Consider the following 18,149-nt stretch of genomic DNA (forward strand, 5'->3'; position numbering starts at 1 on the left):
TCTAGAGACCTTACTGTTTGATCCTCGTTGAATAACATTTCTGATTCATGCTGAATAACATTTTGATTTTTGTTGAAAAACATTTCAGAAAGAAGAGCGTAAGGGTGAGGAGTTGTCTGCAATTGACTTGTTTAAGGCCACCCACAACAGCAAGAAGCACGGGTTTCGGAGCTAGCCAAGACTGCTATAGTAAGTCACTCCATGCTTTGTCCAGCCAGTTCAAACTTTTGTCTAGAAACCTCAGCCCTGTTTGATTCACAGCCAGCTTTGATGCTTTGATGATGTTTGATTCGGAGCTAGTCAAGAACACACGCTATGTTCCATGCTTTGATGGTGTTTGATAGTTCAACAAAGATATCAAAACTTGTTGTAGCTATTTGTTGCATTTTTATTTTATGATGAAATTTGATCTGAATGTTAGTTTGATGATCGGCTCACTCGGAAGCCATCTTATATAGAACCACCATTCTAGGCTTAATGAAGCGATCATATTGTTCCAATTGCATGTCTCCATGTCACATAAGTTACTAGTCAAATAATGCTGTCAAGTTACTAGTCATCATCTTCTTCTGTTTGAGTTTGAGTAAAATATCTATGTATAGATTTTGTGTGCTGGTTTGGTTACTTCAAATAATCCATTTGTGTGCTGGTTTGGTTTCTCTTGCTTGGTTTGGTTTGCAAAATGTGAAATAGATCTCCCACTAATGCATATCATTTTCCTCCATATGCTAGCTTGAGATGGAAAAAATGAAGGACGTGCTGGTACCAGAAGGTGAAGAGCCAAAGTCTGCTGCTGAAATTGTTGAAGAAGTGCTCAAGACAGAAGTCAAGCAAAGCACATTCCTCAGGAATATTGGGCTCCAGTCATCTAGGGACAACTCTAGCAAAGCAACTGCTGAAGTGGCTGCTCATGTTCGTGATCTTGAGTAGAAGCTGGAGAGGTCGGAGCTTCAAGCTGAAGTGATGCAAGAAGAATTGGCGGCAATCAAGATGAAGGCGGAAGAAGCTGAAGCTGCACGCAACAAGGAACTTGAGCTGCTGCGCAAGAAGTCTCAAGAGCAGGATGAGAAGTTAGCCCACTTGATGGCTCTCTTTGGAGCTAAGGTAGTTTGAACCTGGGAGCAGGATGAGTAGTTTGAACTTGTGAACCTGTGTTGCATTTTGGACCTGGGATGCATTTTGGTAGTCTCAACTGTTGTTGTTGCATTTTGTTGCATTTTGCACTTGTGAACCTGGGATCTGTGAAGTTATGTGAACCTGGGAGCTGTTATGTGAACCTGTGTTTATTTTTTGTGAAGTTATGTGGATCACTTGTGCACCTGGGCCTTGCTGTTTATAGTTATGCAAAATAAGAACCTGGGCTCTAAAAAGGCCGAGGCCCAAACAAGAATTAGACTAAAAAGGCTTGGGCCTAAAAAAAGAGTTGACTGTAAGAAAAAAGTTTGTAAAAGGCTGCATCCCAGAAAATAAAAAGGCCAAGGCCCAAATTCGAACTAGACTAAAAAGGCTGTGGCTCAAAACAATAGTGGACTATAAAAAAATTCATCAAAAAAATGCTCCATTCCCAGAAAATAAAAGGCCAAAGTATTAGGCCAGGCCCATGCAGATAAGCAAAATAAAGAGAAAAAAACATTAAATGGGCTGAATTATTGGGCATGGCCCATGTAGACGGCCGAAATGGACTGGGCTGATTCTATTTTACGACCTTTTCATTTGGTCGTAATTCTGCCATGTCAGCTTGCCATGGTGGATCTGACGTGGTGTGGGCGGATTGCTAGTGACCAAAATAATTAGTCGTTAAATCTACGAACTTTTTTTTGGTCATAAACATCTACGACCATTCTAGAAGAAAGGTCGTTAATTTCAGTTTACAACGGCCAGCTTTTTACCATATGTTTTTGGTCACAAATGGAAAACAATGACCATTCAGTGACTAATAGTGGTGGTCACAAGTTGATGTATTTCTTGTAGTGTGTCCGGATCCATCTCCCATGGCAGGTGGGCAGCCTCCTCGGTCACTGAGGAGGATATCGCGAAGCTTCGGAAGGCGAGATACCTGAATGCGAAAATCCTCCACAGGCTCCCTGCTAGAGGGCAGGTCATCCCCACACCAAAATCCAGCGAGAGGGTTGTATTCATCTCCCACTTCCTCCATTCTATTATGGGCTAGATTTTCATGATATAGCTCCGGATTCTTTTCTCCACATCTCGACGTTCGTCGTCGTGTGTGAAGACTTTCTCCGCATCCCCCACACTTTGGCCAATGGCTCAAGACTTTTAATGTGAAGCCGAAGGTAGTTAATGGGGAGCAAGCGGAGTGCGGCGGTGCTATGGTGAGCAAGCTTGCTAATGCTATCTGGCCAAAAGGTACCTTCACGGAAACCTCCAACTTATGGCAATAGGAGTGGTTCTATATCACCAAACCCCGCGGTACCAAATGGGCAGACGCACCTGTGTTCCGACCTGGCCCTCCATTGCGGCTCGCATCATGGATAAATAAGGGGCTAGACTGGGGATCAGCTGATGAAGTACAGACGCTACAAAGTCGTCTCCGGAGTATCCTTGAAAGGGACATAGGCCTTATTAACGTGATTCAAGTGATGTTAGTCCGCGGGATCCTCCTGTGCCAGCGACGGCCCCTCCGTATGTGGGAGTTCAATCCAGAAGGACCGCGGACCTTTCAGCAATTCTTTGGCACAACGCACGAAGGGATGTGGAAACTATTCTTCAAGACTAGAAAGCAGTGGCCGGACACATCCGAAGACGTCGGTCTCAACTACAACCATCCAGATACCTCGGTAAGCACCCAATTTCTGAACGAAACTCGATTGATTATCCCATAGCAATGTACTGAGAGTTCTATCTTTGACCAGGGCTGGATAAAGTAGACGGAACGAATCAGGTGTTCAGCTCCACTTCCCGAAGACTCGTCCGATCCTGTGTTGACGAGGATGCTGATCCCGGCGCCGTATCAAGTGCCAACATAAGAGGACAAGAATAAGAGCGAAGAGGCCGAAAGCGGCCTCCACTCTACAGGTATACCAGACACTATGTCCGGGGAGACTGAAGGCCCCTCTTTGAAAGACGAAGGGGGAGGAGAAGGTGATATCCCTTCCCCTCATGGGAGGAAAAGGTCTGCCTCTGAAGACTTGGAGGCGGAAGTAACCAAGAGAGGGAAGACATCCCTACCATATGGTTCGGGTTCCGAAGCCGATGTCATCACAAGGCACCTCTCTAGGGACAAGCCCCTTGCCGAATCGTAAGTGAACAAGGATGCTCTAAACATATCCCGTTCTTTTTCGGGTTGCAGGGGTAACATTAAAATTATATGCTTGCAGTTCGGTCCACGGTCCACCCCACAGTCCTGTTCATCAGGGGACTTGTCTCCGGGGATGATGGAAAGCGAGACGCTTTCTCATGCTTCCTCGCCCCTTAGGGCGGACAACATCGAGGTGTCATCCCGGAAGATCTCCCCTGGCCGTCAAGCGGCGTGGGAGACTATGAAGACAACGCCCGAGGATGGTACTCGATCATCAAGAGCCCAGGGGGCATAACCCCTACGGGGGCCACCAATGAGGGCCCCGAACTATCTGGCTTACAGCCGAAGACGACTCCAGGTTTGAGTAGGCGTATCCCTTTGAAGGGAATGCATACTCCCGCAGCAGCCTCCAGGAATCCGGAGGTGCCGGATACTCTGATGGGCACATTACAAAGTGTGTCCATCTTAGAGGAACATCGTACCTTAATGGGTACGGTAGTTGAAAGGGTTCTGTCCGCGAGAAGCGGATTGAATGAAGCTTTCATGGGTCTGTTGAGAGGCCTCGGGGTATGCAATGTAATAGCTTAACAATTTTTTCATGCACAAAGCGCCTGTGTATAGGTAGTAGCCCCTGATGCTCTAGTCGGCTTCCACAGGGAGGCGATCAGAGGATCAAAAAGATATGCTCAGGAAGTAACCTAATTAATTTGAACACAGGATGCTACGTCCATGGCGACCGCCCAAGCTACGGAAGTTGCAGATCTAAAGCAAAAACTTGAGTTAGCTGATGAGGACATCACTCTTATTAACAGGCGGCTCGACGAGGCACAAGGTATGTGTTGGGGCAGCTTGTTTATGCATGTATACTAGTATGAGCACGAAGCTGAAAATCATATACTGTGACATGCATAACTGTAGATGGTACTGCCGCGGTTGAGACCCTTTGGGCTGAACTTGCCCGGGCCAAGGAGCAGGCCAGAGTGAGCGACGCGGCTGCCAAGAAGGCGGCTGCGGATTTAAAGGCCGAACGGGCCGCTCAGTGCCAGTGCCAGGAGAGAATATCTACCATGGAGCAGGAGCTGAAGGATGCCACTAGCAGATGCAAATCCCTCGAGGAGGATAACAAAGCCAAGGCAGCAAAACTCGACAAAGCCTTACTAGAGGCGAAGGAAGCACGATCCGAATCCAGAGCGGCTCGGGAGAAGATCCGACAGGCTGGGGAGATAGCGCCTGGTAAGCCCTTTCTTTTACAGACTAAGTTCGGCGACCCAAAGTATGCTCTGCTTAACCAAATGTGGAGTTCTCCAGACGCGTTCTTGGATCTGCCGAAGAGTGTTTCCGACGCGGCGTAGTTCTTCCAAGCACAGGAGGGACGTGCTGCGGAGAGGCTTTTCTGGTCACAATTCAACGTGGCAAGGCGTCCGGCGCTGCTGAATGAACAGATGGCCCAGTGGGCCAAGCTACACAAGATGTCCGGAGCTGTCATGAAGGAAGTCGTGGTCCGGCTATGGCCAGCCGAACCTGTTCCGAGAAGCTATTTCGGTTTGGTGCAACGACTTGTCGATGCAGTGCCGCGTATTGACGCCGTCAAGCGGTCGGTGTGAATAGAAGGTGCCCGGATGGCCTTTGCACGCGTCAAAATGTACTGGGCAAAGATGAAGGCCACCGATGTTGCAACCAAGGGTCTGCCCGGAGGCAAGGACCATCGCACGCCAGAGCATTATTTGGAGGACGTCCTAGAGGGCGCCCGCTTAATAGAGGGTCAGTGCTCGAAGGATATTATATTTGAATAAATGTACCAGAATTGTGAAAACAATATTGTGATACATGAAAGTTGTTTTATATACCTTTGCTATGATTTCCTCATGTGCGGTCGTTTCTTATAACCTGAAAGTTTGCCAGTCGTCGGCTTCGGCCCCCTCGCATAATACGAGGGTCTTCGAAATAGCACCTGATCACTCTTGACCCAACGTCTTGGTCCGGAACGGAGGTGTCAGTGCGGCAAACTAGGCAATCAGACTATAGGGCTTTAACACCTTCACTTAGCCATAGGAGCTTTACGGTGGGTCTACGATGTAGCCCCTGGTATGTACACAGTTATCCGAATACGGTTGCATTACATAGGTAACCAGAAAAAATGGTCCTTCATGTAATACGGAAGGAATCGCAAAAGATTCTAATAAGTCACCGAGTGGTTGACCAGCTCTCGCCGCATCATGACGGTCAGTTTTCGGCTTTCTCTACTGAGGTGTTTGACCAGGTGAACCGGAAACACAATCACAGTAGTTTTGCCTTTACTACCCTAGCCGATAAGGAGGAACGTATGGTAGCAAGCACAGGAGCCGGGCAACCCAACTATTGACCAAAGACATGATTCGGAGCTGATGCACATAATGCCAAACTCATGACGCCGAACTATGCTATAGAGCTGTTCGAACTTTTTCGGCAACCCATATGTTGCCGTATCGAGCCCCTAGCGATTTGTGCCGAGGTGTCCACGTGAAACAACCGAAGAAGTAGGGTACGTTTCTACGCAGAAAAGCGAATACTGGAGACGGATTATATTCACTAAAATCTGATTGATACGTCGAACGCAATCTTACAGATTATCACACCACCACCCAGGCCATTTTACGGCCAGGGGTCGAGGGCTGAGGAAAATGGCTCTATACAGGTTTCAAATAGAGTTGTTTCGGTGGCATAACTACACCCCGAAGGCCACCCCGAATCCCCGTTGACCAGTAGATCTAGCCCTTTGACTTTCACCGGACGGGCTTTGACCGATGGACTCTTCCACCTGGTTGCGATAGGCCAGCCCATAGCAACATCCCCGAACATGGTCTGGACCCAACCCACCACTAGATTCCCTCCGGTTCTACCGCACCCGCACGATTCCCCCCTCCAAGTGATGGCGGCACTGCCGTCCGTGGAGGGGGGACCACACCACGGAGCCCCCAAGACGGGCGTCTACGCATGCCACAACACTTTCACACATGCATTAGGACCCGTGCGATGTTTCGGTGGCATAGCTACACCCCGAAGGCCACCCCGAATCCCAGTTGACCAGATGATCTAGCCCTTTGACTTTCGCCGGACGGGCTTTGACCAGTGCACTCTTCCACCTGGTTGCGATAGGTCAGCCCATAGCAACATCCCCGAACACGGTCTGGACCCAATCCAACACTAGATTCCCTCCGGTTCCACCGCACCCGCACCATCCCCCCCTCCAAGTGACGGCGGCACTGCCGTCCCTGGAGGGGGGCCACACCACGGAGCCCCAAGACGGGCGTCTACCCATGCCACAACACTTTCACACATGCATCACGACCCGTGCGATGTTTCGGTGGCATAGCTACACCCCGAAGGCCACCCCGAATCCCAGTTGACCAGTAGATCTAGCCCTTTGACTTTCGTCGGACGGGTTTTGATCGGTGGACTCTTCCACCTGGTTGCAATAGGTCAGCCCATAGCAACATCCCCGAACACGGTCTGGACCCAACCCACCACTAGATTCCCTCCGGTTCTACCGCACCCGCACGATTCCCCCCTCGAAGTGACGGCGGCACTGCCGTCCGTGGAGTCCGTGGAGGGGTGACCACACCACGGAGCCCCAAGACGGGCGTCTACGCATGCCATAACACTTTCACACATGCATCACGATCTGTGCAATGTTTCGGTGGCAAAGCTACACCCCGAAGGCCACCCTGAATCCCAGTTGACCAGATGATCTAGCCCTTTGACTTTCGCCGGACGGGCTTTGACCAGTGCACTCTTCCACCTGGTTGCGATAGTTCAGCCCATAGCAACATCCCCGAACACGGTCTGGACCCACCCCACCAGTAGATTCCCTCCGGTTCTACCGCACCCGCACGATCCCCCCTCCAAGTGACGGCGGCACTGCCGTCCCTGGAGGGGGGGCCACACCACGAAGCCCCAAGACCGCCAGATCTAGCCCTTTGACTTTCACCGGACGAAGTTTGACCGATGGACCTTTTCACATGGTTGTCATAGCCCAGCCCATAGCTACACCTCCCAACACCGTCCCGGCCCAACCCACCCCAAGATTCCCTCTGTGTCGGCCCGACGTGGCTGTTTCTCCCCTTCGGGACACAGCGGCAGCGACGCCCGTGAGGGAGGCACACCCCGGAGCCCCGTGCGGGGGGCCTGCGCCTGCCACCACACTTCCACAAGCGTAGGAGGGCCCACCGCAACACCTGGCGGCATTGCTACCCCCCAGGTACCCCGTCCCGTCTCCCCTCTCCGTGACACGACGGAAGCAAGGCCCGTGTGGGGGGGCAATCGACATATATATATAATCGAGATATGTTTTCTGTACATAAGGCACATTTAAGTTAATCAAATTAGTTTTGGAAAAAAATAAAAAGGAAAAAAAGAGAAAATAAATAAAATATTAAAATATTATTAGAAATCTATGCCTACGGCAATGCCGTCGGCATAGCTACGGCCACGAAACGGTAGAGCCCTGGATCGATGACATGGCGTAGTGCGTGGATCGGTGACGTGGCAAGGGCCATGGGCCAGGCCTATGCCGACGGCCGCCACTCCACGGACCGGCGAGCGGCTCGGATCGATGACGTGGCGGACGACGCGGATCGATGACGTACGCATAACTATGCCGATGGCCACTCTTAGCCCATCGGCGTAGGCGTCACGTCGTCAAACGGTCGTCGCCGCCCGGGTAGCCGGGCCCACATGATATGTCGACGGCCGCCGTAGGCATATTTCTTGCGATGCCCACGGACGACCTATGCCGACGGCCCCCGTCGGCATAGATGGATATATGCCGACGGCTTGAGCTGGGTCGTCGGGATACACCTATCTATGCCAACGGGGCCGTCGGCTTAGATTTGGCCGTCGGCATCGCCGGTTATTCTGGTAGTGTCTTCTCAGCAAGTGGTTGTATAAGCTATCTGTAGAGACGGATGCTACATGGGCTCAGATTCTCCGTAATAAGTACCTTCAATCAAAAACCTTGTCCCAGGTGATGGTGAGGCCGACTGACTCGCCTTTTTGGAAAGGACTGATGAGAGTAAATTTAGTCTTTTTCAACAGGACAAAGTTTATAGTTGGAAATGGTACTACCACGAGATTCTGGGAGGATACGTGGCTAGGGGAGACGCCCCTTGCAATCCAATATCCTTCTCTCTATAGTATTGTTCAGCGAAGAGACGCTTACGTTGCAACAGTACTACAATCCATTCCTCTCAATATTCAATTTAGGAGGACGCTAGCGGGAAACCGTTGGGAAGCCTGGCTCCATCTCGTGAGAAGATTGATGGATGTTCAGCTATCTCAACAGCCCGATCAGTTGTGCTGTAAACTAGCTAAGAAGGGAGAGTTTTCGGTTAAATCCATGTATTTGGACGTTATCAACTCTAGCTCTATTCCTCGTTCGAAACATGTTTGGAAAGTCAAAGTACCTTTGAAAATTAAAGTGTTTATGTGGTTTGTCCATAAACAAGTCATTTTAACTAAGGATAATTTGGCAAAACGCAACTGGACAGGATCTACAAGATGTAGTTTCTGTGATAGTGATGAATCCATCAAACACCTCTTTCTTGACAGTCCTTTGGCAAAAAAATTGTGGTGGTCGGTTCATATAGCATTTAATATTACTCCTCCGAATACTATCAACACGTTACTTGGGACGTGGCTAGACGGGATGGATAGATTCAGAAACAGCGGGACACATCCGTGTAGGAGTGTGTGCTTTATTATGGGCAGTCTGGAACTGCAGAAACGATTTGGTTTTTCACATAACAACAAATATTCATTTCTTGCAGGTTATTTTCCGAGCCACTGCACTGATCCGTATGTCGTCGCTACTCATTCCGACGGAGGCCAGGGAGTGTATGGTTACTGGATCTATCCGATGAGAGACGGTATCACGGGCTATCTTCTTCAACCGGTTTGGATGGCGGTCATTTAATAGGATAAGCATTTAATGTTCCTATTTTTTTATGCCGGCCGGTTGTGGCTTTCCTGTATTTTGTTAGCTCTTTGTGAGCCTTTTTCGTTCTTTTTTTAGACTTGAAGACTTACGTTGAACCTTTTGCTTATTAATAATATGGCCGTATGCATCGTTCTAATGCAGAGGCCGGGGATCAACCTCTTTTTGAAAAAAAAAAAACTAGCTAATCAAAATGTGGAGGAGCCAACGCCAAGGAGTGGTGTGACTGATCAAAATGCATGTGCGCGTGCTGAGTTCGTTCACGTTTTTGTACACCTGCAAAGAAATGAGGCGTCCCACTCCATTGCCAAAGAGGGTATAGGGGCAACTTCGCGGTAGTTTCCCTTGTCACTGCCCTGAGATGAGACCGTCACATGTCGCACCGGACACTCATGTGTGTGTGTGTGTGTGTGTGCAGCTCAGGCTGCGGCTGCTCGACACGTAGTTGGTGTTGGGGCGGTCCCACGTCGCTTTGCTCCCTCTCTCTCGCTGCTGCGCTGCTCGGGCACTTAAACAGGAGCCCCTCCACCACTGGCGTCGTCCTTGTGCTCTGTAATTGCAGCTCGAGCCCTTTCAGAACGAAGACACCAAGCTGACAAGCTAGGTAGAAAGAACTCCTGTGAGTCCCCTCCATCTCCGTCAATCTCGCTGATGTGCTTTTCTTCTTCTTCTCCTCCTCCTTCTTCTTCCTTTCCTGTTGAATGGCGACATGAAGTTAGAGTCTTAGAGAAGGGGAACTAAACTACGTTGTCCTACTCATATCCTACCTACCTAGCTTGGATCGATGTCCATGGACGGCAAGACCCCTGATCTGCTGCCTCTGAGCGCGGCCAAGAAGAAGGTCCTCGATGATGTCCACGTCGCACTGGCCTGCGTATATGCGCTCCACAACGCCCTCGCCATCGTCTTCAGCACAGCAGTCGGCTACATAGCCGTCGACTACTTCGACGTGTCGTGCAGCCAGGTAACTACCTACCCCTCTCGCTCGCATGTCCCTTGACAGCTTCCCATTGCGCCAAGCTGATATATGGTGTTACTCTGCAGCTCTCCTCCATTCTGCCGTGCGTTGAGCTGACGGACGCGGAGTCCGCCTGGTTAGCCGCCCTCTCGATCGGGATTCTGTGCTGTGCCCCAACCCAGGCGGCCGCGGCGGCGCTGGCGCTGCTGCTCCCATGCCGCCGTCGCCGGGCCCGCCGCGCCCTCGCCTACCTCGCGCTCGCCGTCACCTTCCTCTTCCATTGCATGTACGCCGGCGCCGTCTGGATCTTCCTCGCCGCCGACCCAGGATACATCTTCGGCAAGATCTTTTTTACCGTGGTCATCTGCCTCATCCTGGTGTGCGACCTGACCTGCCTGTCTGACCTCCTTCGAGGTGATGGGTGGGGCAAGCAGTAGTGCACTAGTAGGTACGCAACCTACTAGCTAGTTCAGCTAGCAGCAAGCTGCAAGGGCTCATGTTCGTGGATCAGCTCGTGAGGTACTGATATTACTGATGAGAGCGTAGTTCTAGGAGTAATCTAGAGTATGCATTAATTCTGCTGTGACGGTTGATGGATCATGTTCGTGGATCAGCTCACCACGTCTGATGAGAGCGTGGAGTATGCATTAGTTCTGCTGTGACGATTCATGGAGTAGTGCCGTATTTGCGAATCTAGTAGCTGGTGTAGTGTTAATATCTAGATCGAGTCCATTTGGTCAATGCTTTGCTGGCTATATAATTAGACTGGATAGATTGTGGCTATGTTTGATGTATTCGACCTTAATTTTCTCTATATGTGATCGTCAGACATGAGTTATATGCTTATTTGGCACCAGTTTCGGTATAATGGATGTTGCTCCTTTTCAAGAAGAAAAAAAATTGATGTTGCTGAAATTGCTGCTGCAGTGTATAATTCGAGCTTTTAGTTTCACAGTTTTCCCATCAGACAACTTCCAACTTTTCCACAATTCTCACCTCACAACAACTTTCTCACGACTCACATAAGATTTTTCAAAATCCACAGCTCAACCAAACACACTTGATGTCATGTTGAGGCTACAAATTCTTTTCTTATGACTAATGTGAGATCTTTATTGCTCATGTAAAGGGTTATATATAGTCAGCTAACATAAGTTGCGAAATACAATCATGCGGCAGTTGCAACCAATAAATGGTGCGAGCCTCAGTCCGATCGTAGTTAACTAAGACATGACTAACCTATTCTAATATAGTCGCAAGTGCTAACTCGATATCCACTGAATCAAAGACACTATCTTCTAGTACAATCTGAAAAAGGAATTACCTTGGTTTCAGTCTGCAAGACAAATATGATGCATCCACATATGTTACTACACTCCTTGTGGTTAACTGACCGGGGAGTTTTTTCTTCTGAAACTCAGGGCAAAACCTGTGGCTTGTTTTCATTAATTAAGAAGGGGTTAAAGTTATGTATAAACACCACAAAGGCGATAGAAAGAACAAAACAACTACTCTCGAGAAATCACACTAGTTGAAACCTTTTTTTGATGAAATTACTTGTATTACCCACATAGAGAATTACATTGTCTAACAACCACATCAAGCAAAATTTCTATCATAAGTGTAAATGGCTTACAAGAATTTTACTACATCGTGTGAGAGTAATACAAGAAATTTGTTGCTCCATGAATAATTAAACGTCGCACTGCATTACAAAAGAAAAAAACTGAAAGAAAAATAAACCAAGCCGGAAGCCTGATTTTTTTCCTTTTCGGAGAGGAGTTGTACTTCTTGTGGAAGCAAATATGTGCCTCGCGAGAAGCAAATCTGTGCCTCTCGCAAAAGAAAGAAAAAAAGGTGTTTTTCCCTTTTACATGAGGCACAATTGTGCCTCTCATGAAAGCAAATATGTACCTGCACGAGAAGCAAATCTATGCTTCTCGAGGAAAAAACTGTGGTTTTTTTTACTTTTCCATGAGGCATAGCTAAGCCTCTCACAGATACAAAATCGTACCTCCATAAGAAGCAAATCTTTATCTCTTTTGAAGAAAATAACACATTTTTTCTGTTTTCGAGAGGCATCTCTCGCAAAGCAAATCTGTGTCTCCACGAGAAACAAAATTGTGTCTCTCGTGGAGAAAAAAACGTATTTTTTTCCTTTTTCGAGAGACACAGATGTGCCTCTCGCAGAAGCAAACTTGTACGTCCATGAAAAACAAATCTGTGCCTCTTGCAGAAAAAAGAACATATTTTCTGCATAAAAATTTGATTTTTTTTTGCCAGAACCTAGGGAAAAGCGGGGAAAAACGAGAAGCTGAAAATCCGAAAAAAAATCATTTAAAACTCGAAAACATGTACAGAAAAAGAAAAAGGAAACCTGAAGAAGCAACCAGCACACGGCATATGGCGACGGCTGAGAAGCCAAAGTGACCCTTGAGAGGCTCTCGCAGGGGTACCCCTCAATTAGTTACTCTCGGAGATCCCACGTCGTTTCATGGGCTCCCGAATAGACTAGCGCTCGCACGATCTCTGAACGGGCTGCAGCCCATTAGTTTGATCGCTAGCTTCGGTTGTTCACGATCACGAGAGGGTATTTCCCGTCCGTATTGATTCCTATTATAAATCGCCTACGGGAAATAGCGGGTTGGCCCAAGACTTTAGCGTAGGTTTATCTGTTGATGCTTTTTATCCTTTTTTCATCGTTATAGCCTGTTTTTTTATTTCTCTTTTCTTAGCTTTGTTCATATTTCATTCTTTGGTTTTCTTCACTTTTTTTGGTATACGTTAGGGACATTTATTTGCAAACTTTAAACATTTTCAAAATACATGATTAATTTTATCTTATTATATCTTTTAATGTTTATTTTTCGCACATGCTGTACACTTTTTGAATACTTTAGGAAAAAGATTTACACATGATAAAAAAATGCAAGTAGATAATTAACAAAAAAACTCAAATATACTCTTAGATGTCAAGTATTTTTCCACACATGTCTACATTTTTTGTATACATTTATATATTTTTTGTATACATTAGAAATGTTTTTTATACATGTTTAGAAATTTTCGAATATATGATTAAGATTTTTTTCAAATATATTTTTTGATGTCTACTTTTTTAATACATACTATACATTTTTCTTATACATGTAAAATATTTTTCTACAGTTTTAATCATTTTCATATGCAATATAAAATTACTTTACACATATGTTTTGATGTTTACTTTTCTCATACACATTGTACATTTTTCGTATACACCTGAGTTTTTTATACATGTATAAAAAAATTAAATACATGTTTTGATGAAGATGTTTTATACACATTGTCTACTTTTTGTGTATATCAGGAACTTTTTTAAAACACGTTTAAGATTTTCTCAAATACATGATTAACTCTTTTTGAAAAAGCAAAAGATTAAAAATATAATAAAAATTAGAAACAGAAAAGCTAAACAAAAGAAGAAGAAAAAAACATGAAGTCAGCTACTGCCTCGCATGAGACGGTTGCCTTGAGGCGAGGCAAGCTAATGCCTCGCAGCAGGCGGGACATAGCTGTGCCCGTTCGCAATATCTACTCGTGTATCAGTCAATTTATGAGAACGATTATTCAAATTTTAGAAAATCATTCATTTTAAACAAATTATATATCGTAAAATGTTCATGAATTTGATGATGTTTGTGAAATCTAAAAAATCATGATTTGAAAAAAAATGTAAACTCGAAAATGGTTCTTGAATTTGAAAATAACTCACCAATCCAAAAAAATCACGTATTTGAAAAAACCTTGTGAGTTTCGAAAAAAAAATAGTGAACTCGAAAATCCTAGATTAGCTAGATTTTCTTTAACTTCTAATAATTGGTTTGAGGAGCTCTTAATTGAAATTATACCGATTCTCATAAACAATGTATTGCTTATTTCCAATGAATAAAGTTTCGGGGGTTTTATAAAAAATGATGCAGAGGCCGGGGTTTAACCTCCTCCTCAAAAAAAAATCCCTAAACACAGGCATGACCAGTGAGGACATAACTCCAGAACAACTTCCATGTAGCACAATGATGTGATATAATCCCAGTAAAAAAAAAATGATGTGATATAATCAATCCTCAGCCGAGTTGAAATTCGCCCAAGCATGGACGCCCATATGAATGATGCCTATAAAGTCACGAATCATGCCCCAAATGCAAATGCAGAGGCTGTATTCGAAAAGAATGGGGGCAGCAATTCCTCGCCACTTTACTTGGTAGATACATATCGCCATTGGTGTTTTTCCTTCCTTTGACAAGGGGTGGAATCGAACCGTTTGCACCTTTAGTGGAGCTTCACCTCCCATTCTTGACATAAGTTGATGAGTGGCTCCTCATAAACCTAATCGATGACGACAACAATGTAACTCATCCAAGCGTCAGAAAATATTAACTAAACCAAACAATTCAGTCAAATCATTGTACTAGCTAGCTGATCCAAATGTGGATGAGCCACCGCCAGTCGTCGGAGTGGTACGGTGTGGATGGTGCACCGTGCAGGAAGCCGGGGTTATTATTACATGCGTAGAAATCACACTAGCTATAGTTTCTTAAACTGGCCGTGCAGCTAATCAGAACGAGCAGGCTAGCTAGGGTTTTTTTTGGGTGAATTTCGGTTTTTACTCCCTACTTAGTTTCTTGTGAGGATGGCGACTGCGATCGGGCGGGCGACCATGGGCGCGACCGCGGCTGCGACGTCCCTAGCCGCCGGTGATCGCCGGCGTGTTGGAGGCCGGTTTTGGGCCCTTGCAGATTCCGACGAGGAGGATGCGGACGGCGACGGCGATGGGATCCCGGCGGCTTCTCCACCGTCACCGACTCCGTCTGATCTAATCTGTGAGTTTTTTCATTCAGGGTATGACGAAGATGAGGTGGCAACGACGATCGACAGTGTTCTGCCACCTGATGATCCGGCTAGAATTGGGCTGCACGCGGGAGAGAAGAAAGAGATGATCCGTCACGTAGTTCACCGGAGAACGGCGGCGACGGCAATCAGACCGTGGAAGGGTCCCCTCCCGAAGGTAAGTCTTCCAAATCTTACTCTTTTCGATTTGATTAGGCCGGAATCTTGGATTATAGTTAAGAGAAAGAAGAAAAATGCGCGCCGGGCAATCGCTTCCCGGACGCCGGCGGCGGCCTCGGCGTCATCGCCGGCTGTGCAGGCGATCGAGATCTCGGCGGTGCGGGCGCACCGTTTGAATTGCCTCATGGGCCGCGAGCTGGGAGCGCGAGGGGATGGGCCGGTTCTGATTGAGCTGGGCCAGAGAGTAGATGGGCCGGGGTTAGCTGGGTATGTGGCCCAAGCTAACCCGATCCCTACACCTCTTCGCTGTGACGCCCCATGCACGATCGTTTCTCAAGTGTTTCTGCCGCCGTCTCGGGCTAGGGTTCCTCGACGCGGCAGGCCGGGGTTCCGTGAGCGTGGTTCTGGACGAGCTAGGCGCATCCCTCCCCTCGTGGCCATGGCTGGCCGAGGGGCTGCTGCGCCATCTGGCAAAAATCCCGCGACGGGTGGTGCTGGCCGCGGTGGGAACGCCTCGCCGCCGGGAGCTGGCCGCGGTGGGACTGCCCCGCTGTCGGGCGCTGGTGCCAGCCGGGCTGCCCCGGAGTTGACCGTCCCTAGGCCGCAAGTGGGTGGCGGGGCGGCGCATGGCGCTGTTGGGCGCGGTGGTGGTATCCCGGGCGCTCGGCCTCCGGTGCAGGTTGCGGTGCTGCAGCCGGTGGCGGGTCGAGGTGGAGTGAGCGTCGCCCCTCGTCCACCGGTGCCGAACTCGGCCACGATTGCTGCTGCGGGCAGGGGTGGTGTGGCCCATGGACCGAGGCCGCCGCCCCCAGCGACCGGCATGCAGCCTCGACCGGCGCCGCCTCAGTACGGCGCCAGGCCGCCTCACTTTGTCGCCCGGCCGTCGCAGATTCGGGCTGCGCCGGTGCTGACGCAGGCACCGCCGCCGCAAACTACGGCTGTTGGAGATGCTACGGGTGCACCCCGGGGTCAATGGGGCGATGACGGTTATAATGCATATGGATATGGTCAACACCGGGGCTCCTCATCCACGGGTGGTGGTCGGGGATATGCTTGGCAGAGCGATGGTTCGATAGAGAGGCCTTTTCTGGGTCCTACGGGTGGTTTTGTTGAAGGGGCGTCTGGCCCGGGTTATCGACACCGGGGTGGTTTCCGCGGTCATCGTGGTGGTCGAGGCGGTCGAGGTGGCCGGTATCGTTCACGACAACCTCCTCCAACCGTTGTGGTCGAGCAGACGGCCGTTGGCGGGCCTGCCGAGGAGACGGTGTTGTCCAGTCAGGCTATGGAGGTGGTGACGGCACTCGCTAATGTTGAGGTACCTGGGAATGAGACCATGGGGTCTATGTCTGTGGAGGCGTCAGACAGGGCTGATTCGGATAGGGCGTCCAAGTGGGCGCGCAAGAAGGAAAAAAATGTTATGCTATCGCTGTGGCGAGAAGGGTCATTTTATTGCTGAGTGCGTGGCTGAATTATGTGATACTTGTGGCAAGCCGGCACATGACTCGGGGGAATGTCCACTTTTGCGAGATCAGGCACCGTCTCTTATGATGTATGGAGTGTACTGTGCTGAACTCACGTTCTTTGAGTCTCCGAATGAGAGGGAGGTTCCGGACGAGGCCAGAGCATGACCACTGGGATTGTCAAAGTAACCAGAGGAGAGGTCTCTGAGACCCAGATAGTGCAGCGGCTCCGGGAGTTAGCTCCAGGGGACTTCCAGTGGGAGCTTGTCAGTCTCGAGGCAAAGTTGTTTAGGGTTGAGTTCCCTTCGGTGGAGGATTTGCAGAGACTTCTGAGTTTTGGGATGTGCAAAATGCCGGGTACAGATGGTATCCTCGAGTTCCATGAGTGGAAGCTGGTTGAGCCTCAGGGTAAGCCTCTTACTCAGGCTTGGCTGCGTTTTTTCGGGGCTCCCTCGAAGCCTATGCAGGATGCTAGGATCGTGGCTAGCTTGGGCATTATGGTGGGGAAAACTGAGCGAGTGGATATGGCTTTTACCAGAGCTCACGGGCTAGCTCGTCTGCTGGTTAGTATTTTGGACATTGAGTTCGTGCCTGATGCAGTCAAGTGGACATATCGAGGCCAGATTTATAACCTAGTGATTGAGTTTGAGGATGAGAGCCTGTTCACCGAGGCGGCTCACGGGACTGATGTTGATATGCACGAGGGAGATGACAGCGCGGGAGCTAAGGAGATACCGGTCGATGATCCTGGACGAGAGTTGTCCAAGGGACTGGGGTCCGTTTCTCAGACGACTGGGGATGGGACGGTTCCACCCTCCTTGGTGCCTACGACTTCTCTGAGATTTGGGTCTTTCGAGCCTGCTTCTGCACCTCCGAGACTTTGGAGTGAGCGGGTGGAGTCTGACGAGGTTTTTGAGCACACGTTACCTGCTTTGGATTTTGAGGATGCTGTGACTCCCGTCCTTGGGGCTTCGCCGATCTCGGTCAGGGGAGAGGAGGAGGAGGCTCCCTCCCATATAGTTGATTCTCCTCAGATCGAGGGTCCGGCGGTGGAGTTCATTCCCTCGGGAGGGGGTCCGGGGCTGGTGGTCTCGGTTCCCTCTTCTTCTGTCGCGATGATGGAGCTGCAGGTGGTGGTTCCGCTTTATGAAGGGGGCTCGGGGCAGGTGGCCTCGGCGCCCTCTTCTCCTATCGTGGTGGACGAGGTTTCGGTGGTGGAGGCTTTATCTTCGGGAGGGGGTCCGGGGCAGGTGGCCTCGGCACCCTCTTCTCCTCTCGCAAGGCCGGAGCTGCAGGCGGCGGTTCCACATTCTGGAGGGGGCTCGGGGCAGGTGGCCTCGGGGCCCTCTTCTCCTGGGGCGCCTAGGATGGCCGGCCCTACTGTGAGTCCTTCTTGCCGGCGGGCCGGGGTGGGTGGGGAGCTCGGGCAGGTGGCCCATGCTCCCCCATCCA

At 49.1% G+C, this 18,149-nt stretch overlaps 1 protein-coding gene across 1 annotated transcript; it reads left to right on the plus strand.

Moving 5' to 3' along the window:
• The first annotated feature begins 9,721 nt into the window (after positions 1 to 9,721).
• On the plus strand, positions 9,722 to 11,056 carry LOC109746974 (uncharacterized). The gene is made up of 3 exons (XM_020306098.4): positions 9,722 to 9,849; positions 10,006 to 10,194; positions 10,275 to 11,056. Exons 2-3 carry the CDS (start codon positions 10,015 to 10,017, stop codon positions 10,623 to 10,625), a joined length of 531 nt encoding a protein of 176 aa, XP_020161687.1. The 5' UTR covers positions 9,722 to 9,849; positions 10,006 to 10,014; the 3' UTR covers positions 10,626 to 11,056.
• The last annotated feature ends 7,093 nt before the right edge of the window (positions 11,057 to 18,149 follow it).

Source organism: Aegilops tauschii, chromosome 3 (assembly GCF_002575655.3).
Source record: "Aegilops tauschii subsp. strangulata cultivar AL8/78 chromosome 3, Aet v6.0, whole genome shotgun sequence".
NCBI classification, from domain to species: domain Eukaryota; kingdom Viridiplantae; phylum Streptophyta; class Magnoliopsida; order Poales; family Poaceae; genus Aegilops; species Aegilops tauschii.

Bases quoted from the DNA above. Each gene is read 5' to 3' on its own strand.
- LOC109746974 (XM_020306098.4), top strand. From the start codon at position 10,015: ATGTCCATGGACGGCAAGACCCCTGATCTGCTGCCTCTGAGCGCGGCC. The intron at 10,195-10,274 runs GTAACTACCTAC...GTTACTCTGCAG, and splicing joins TCGACGTGTCGTGCAGCCAG to CTCTCCTCCATTCTGCCGTG.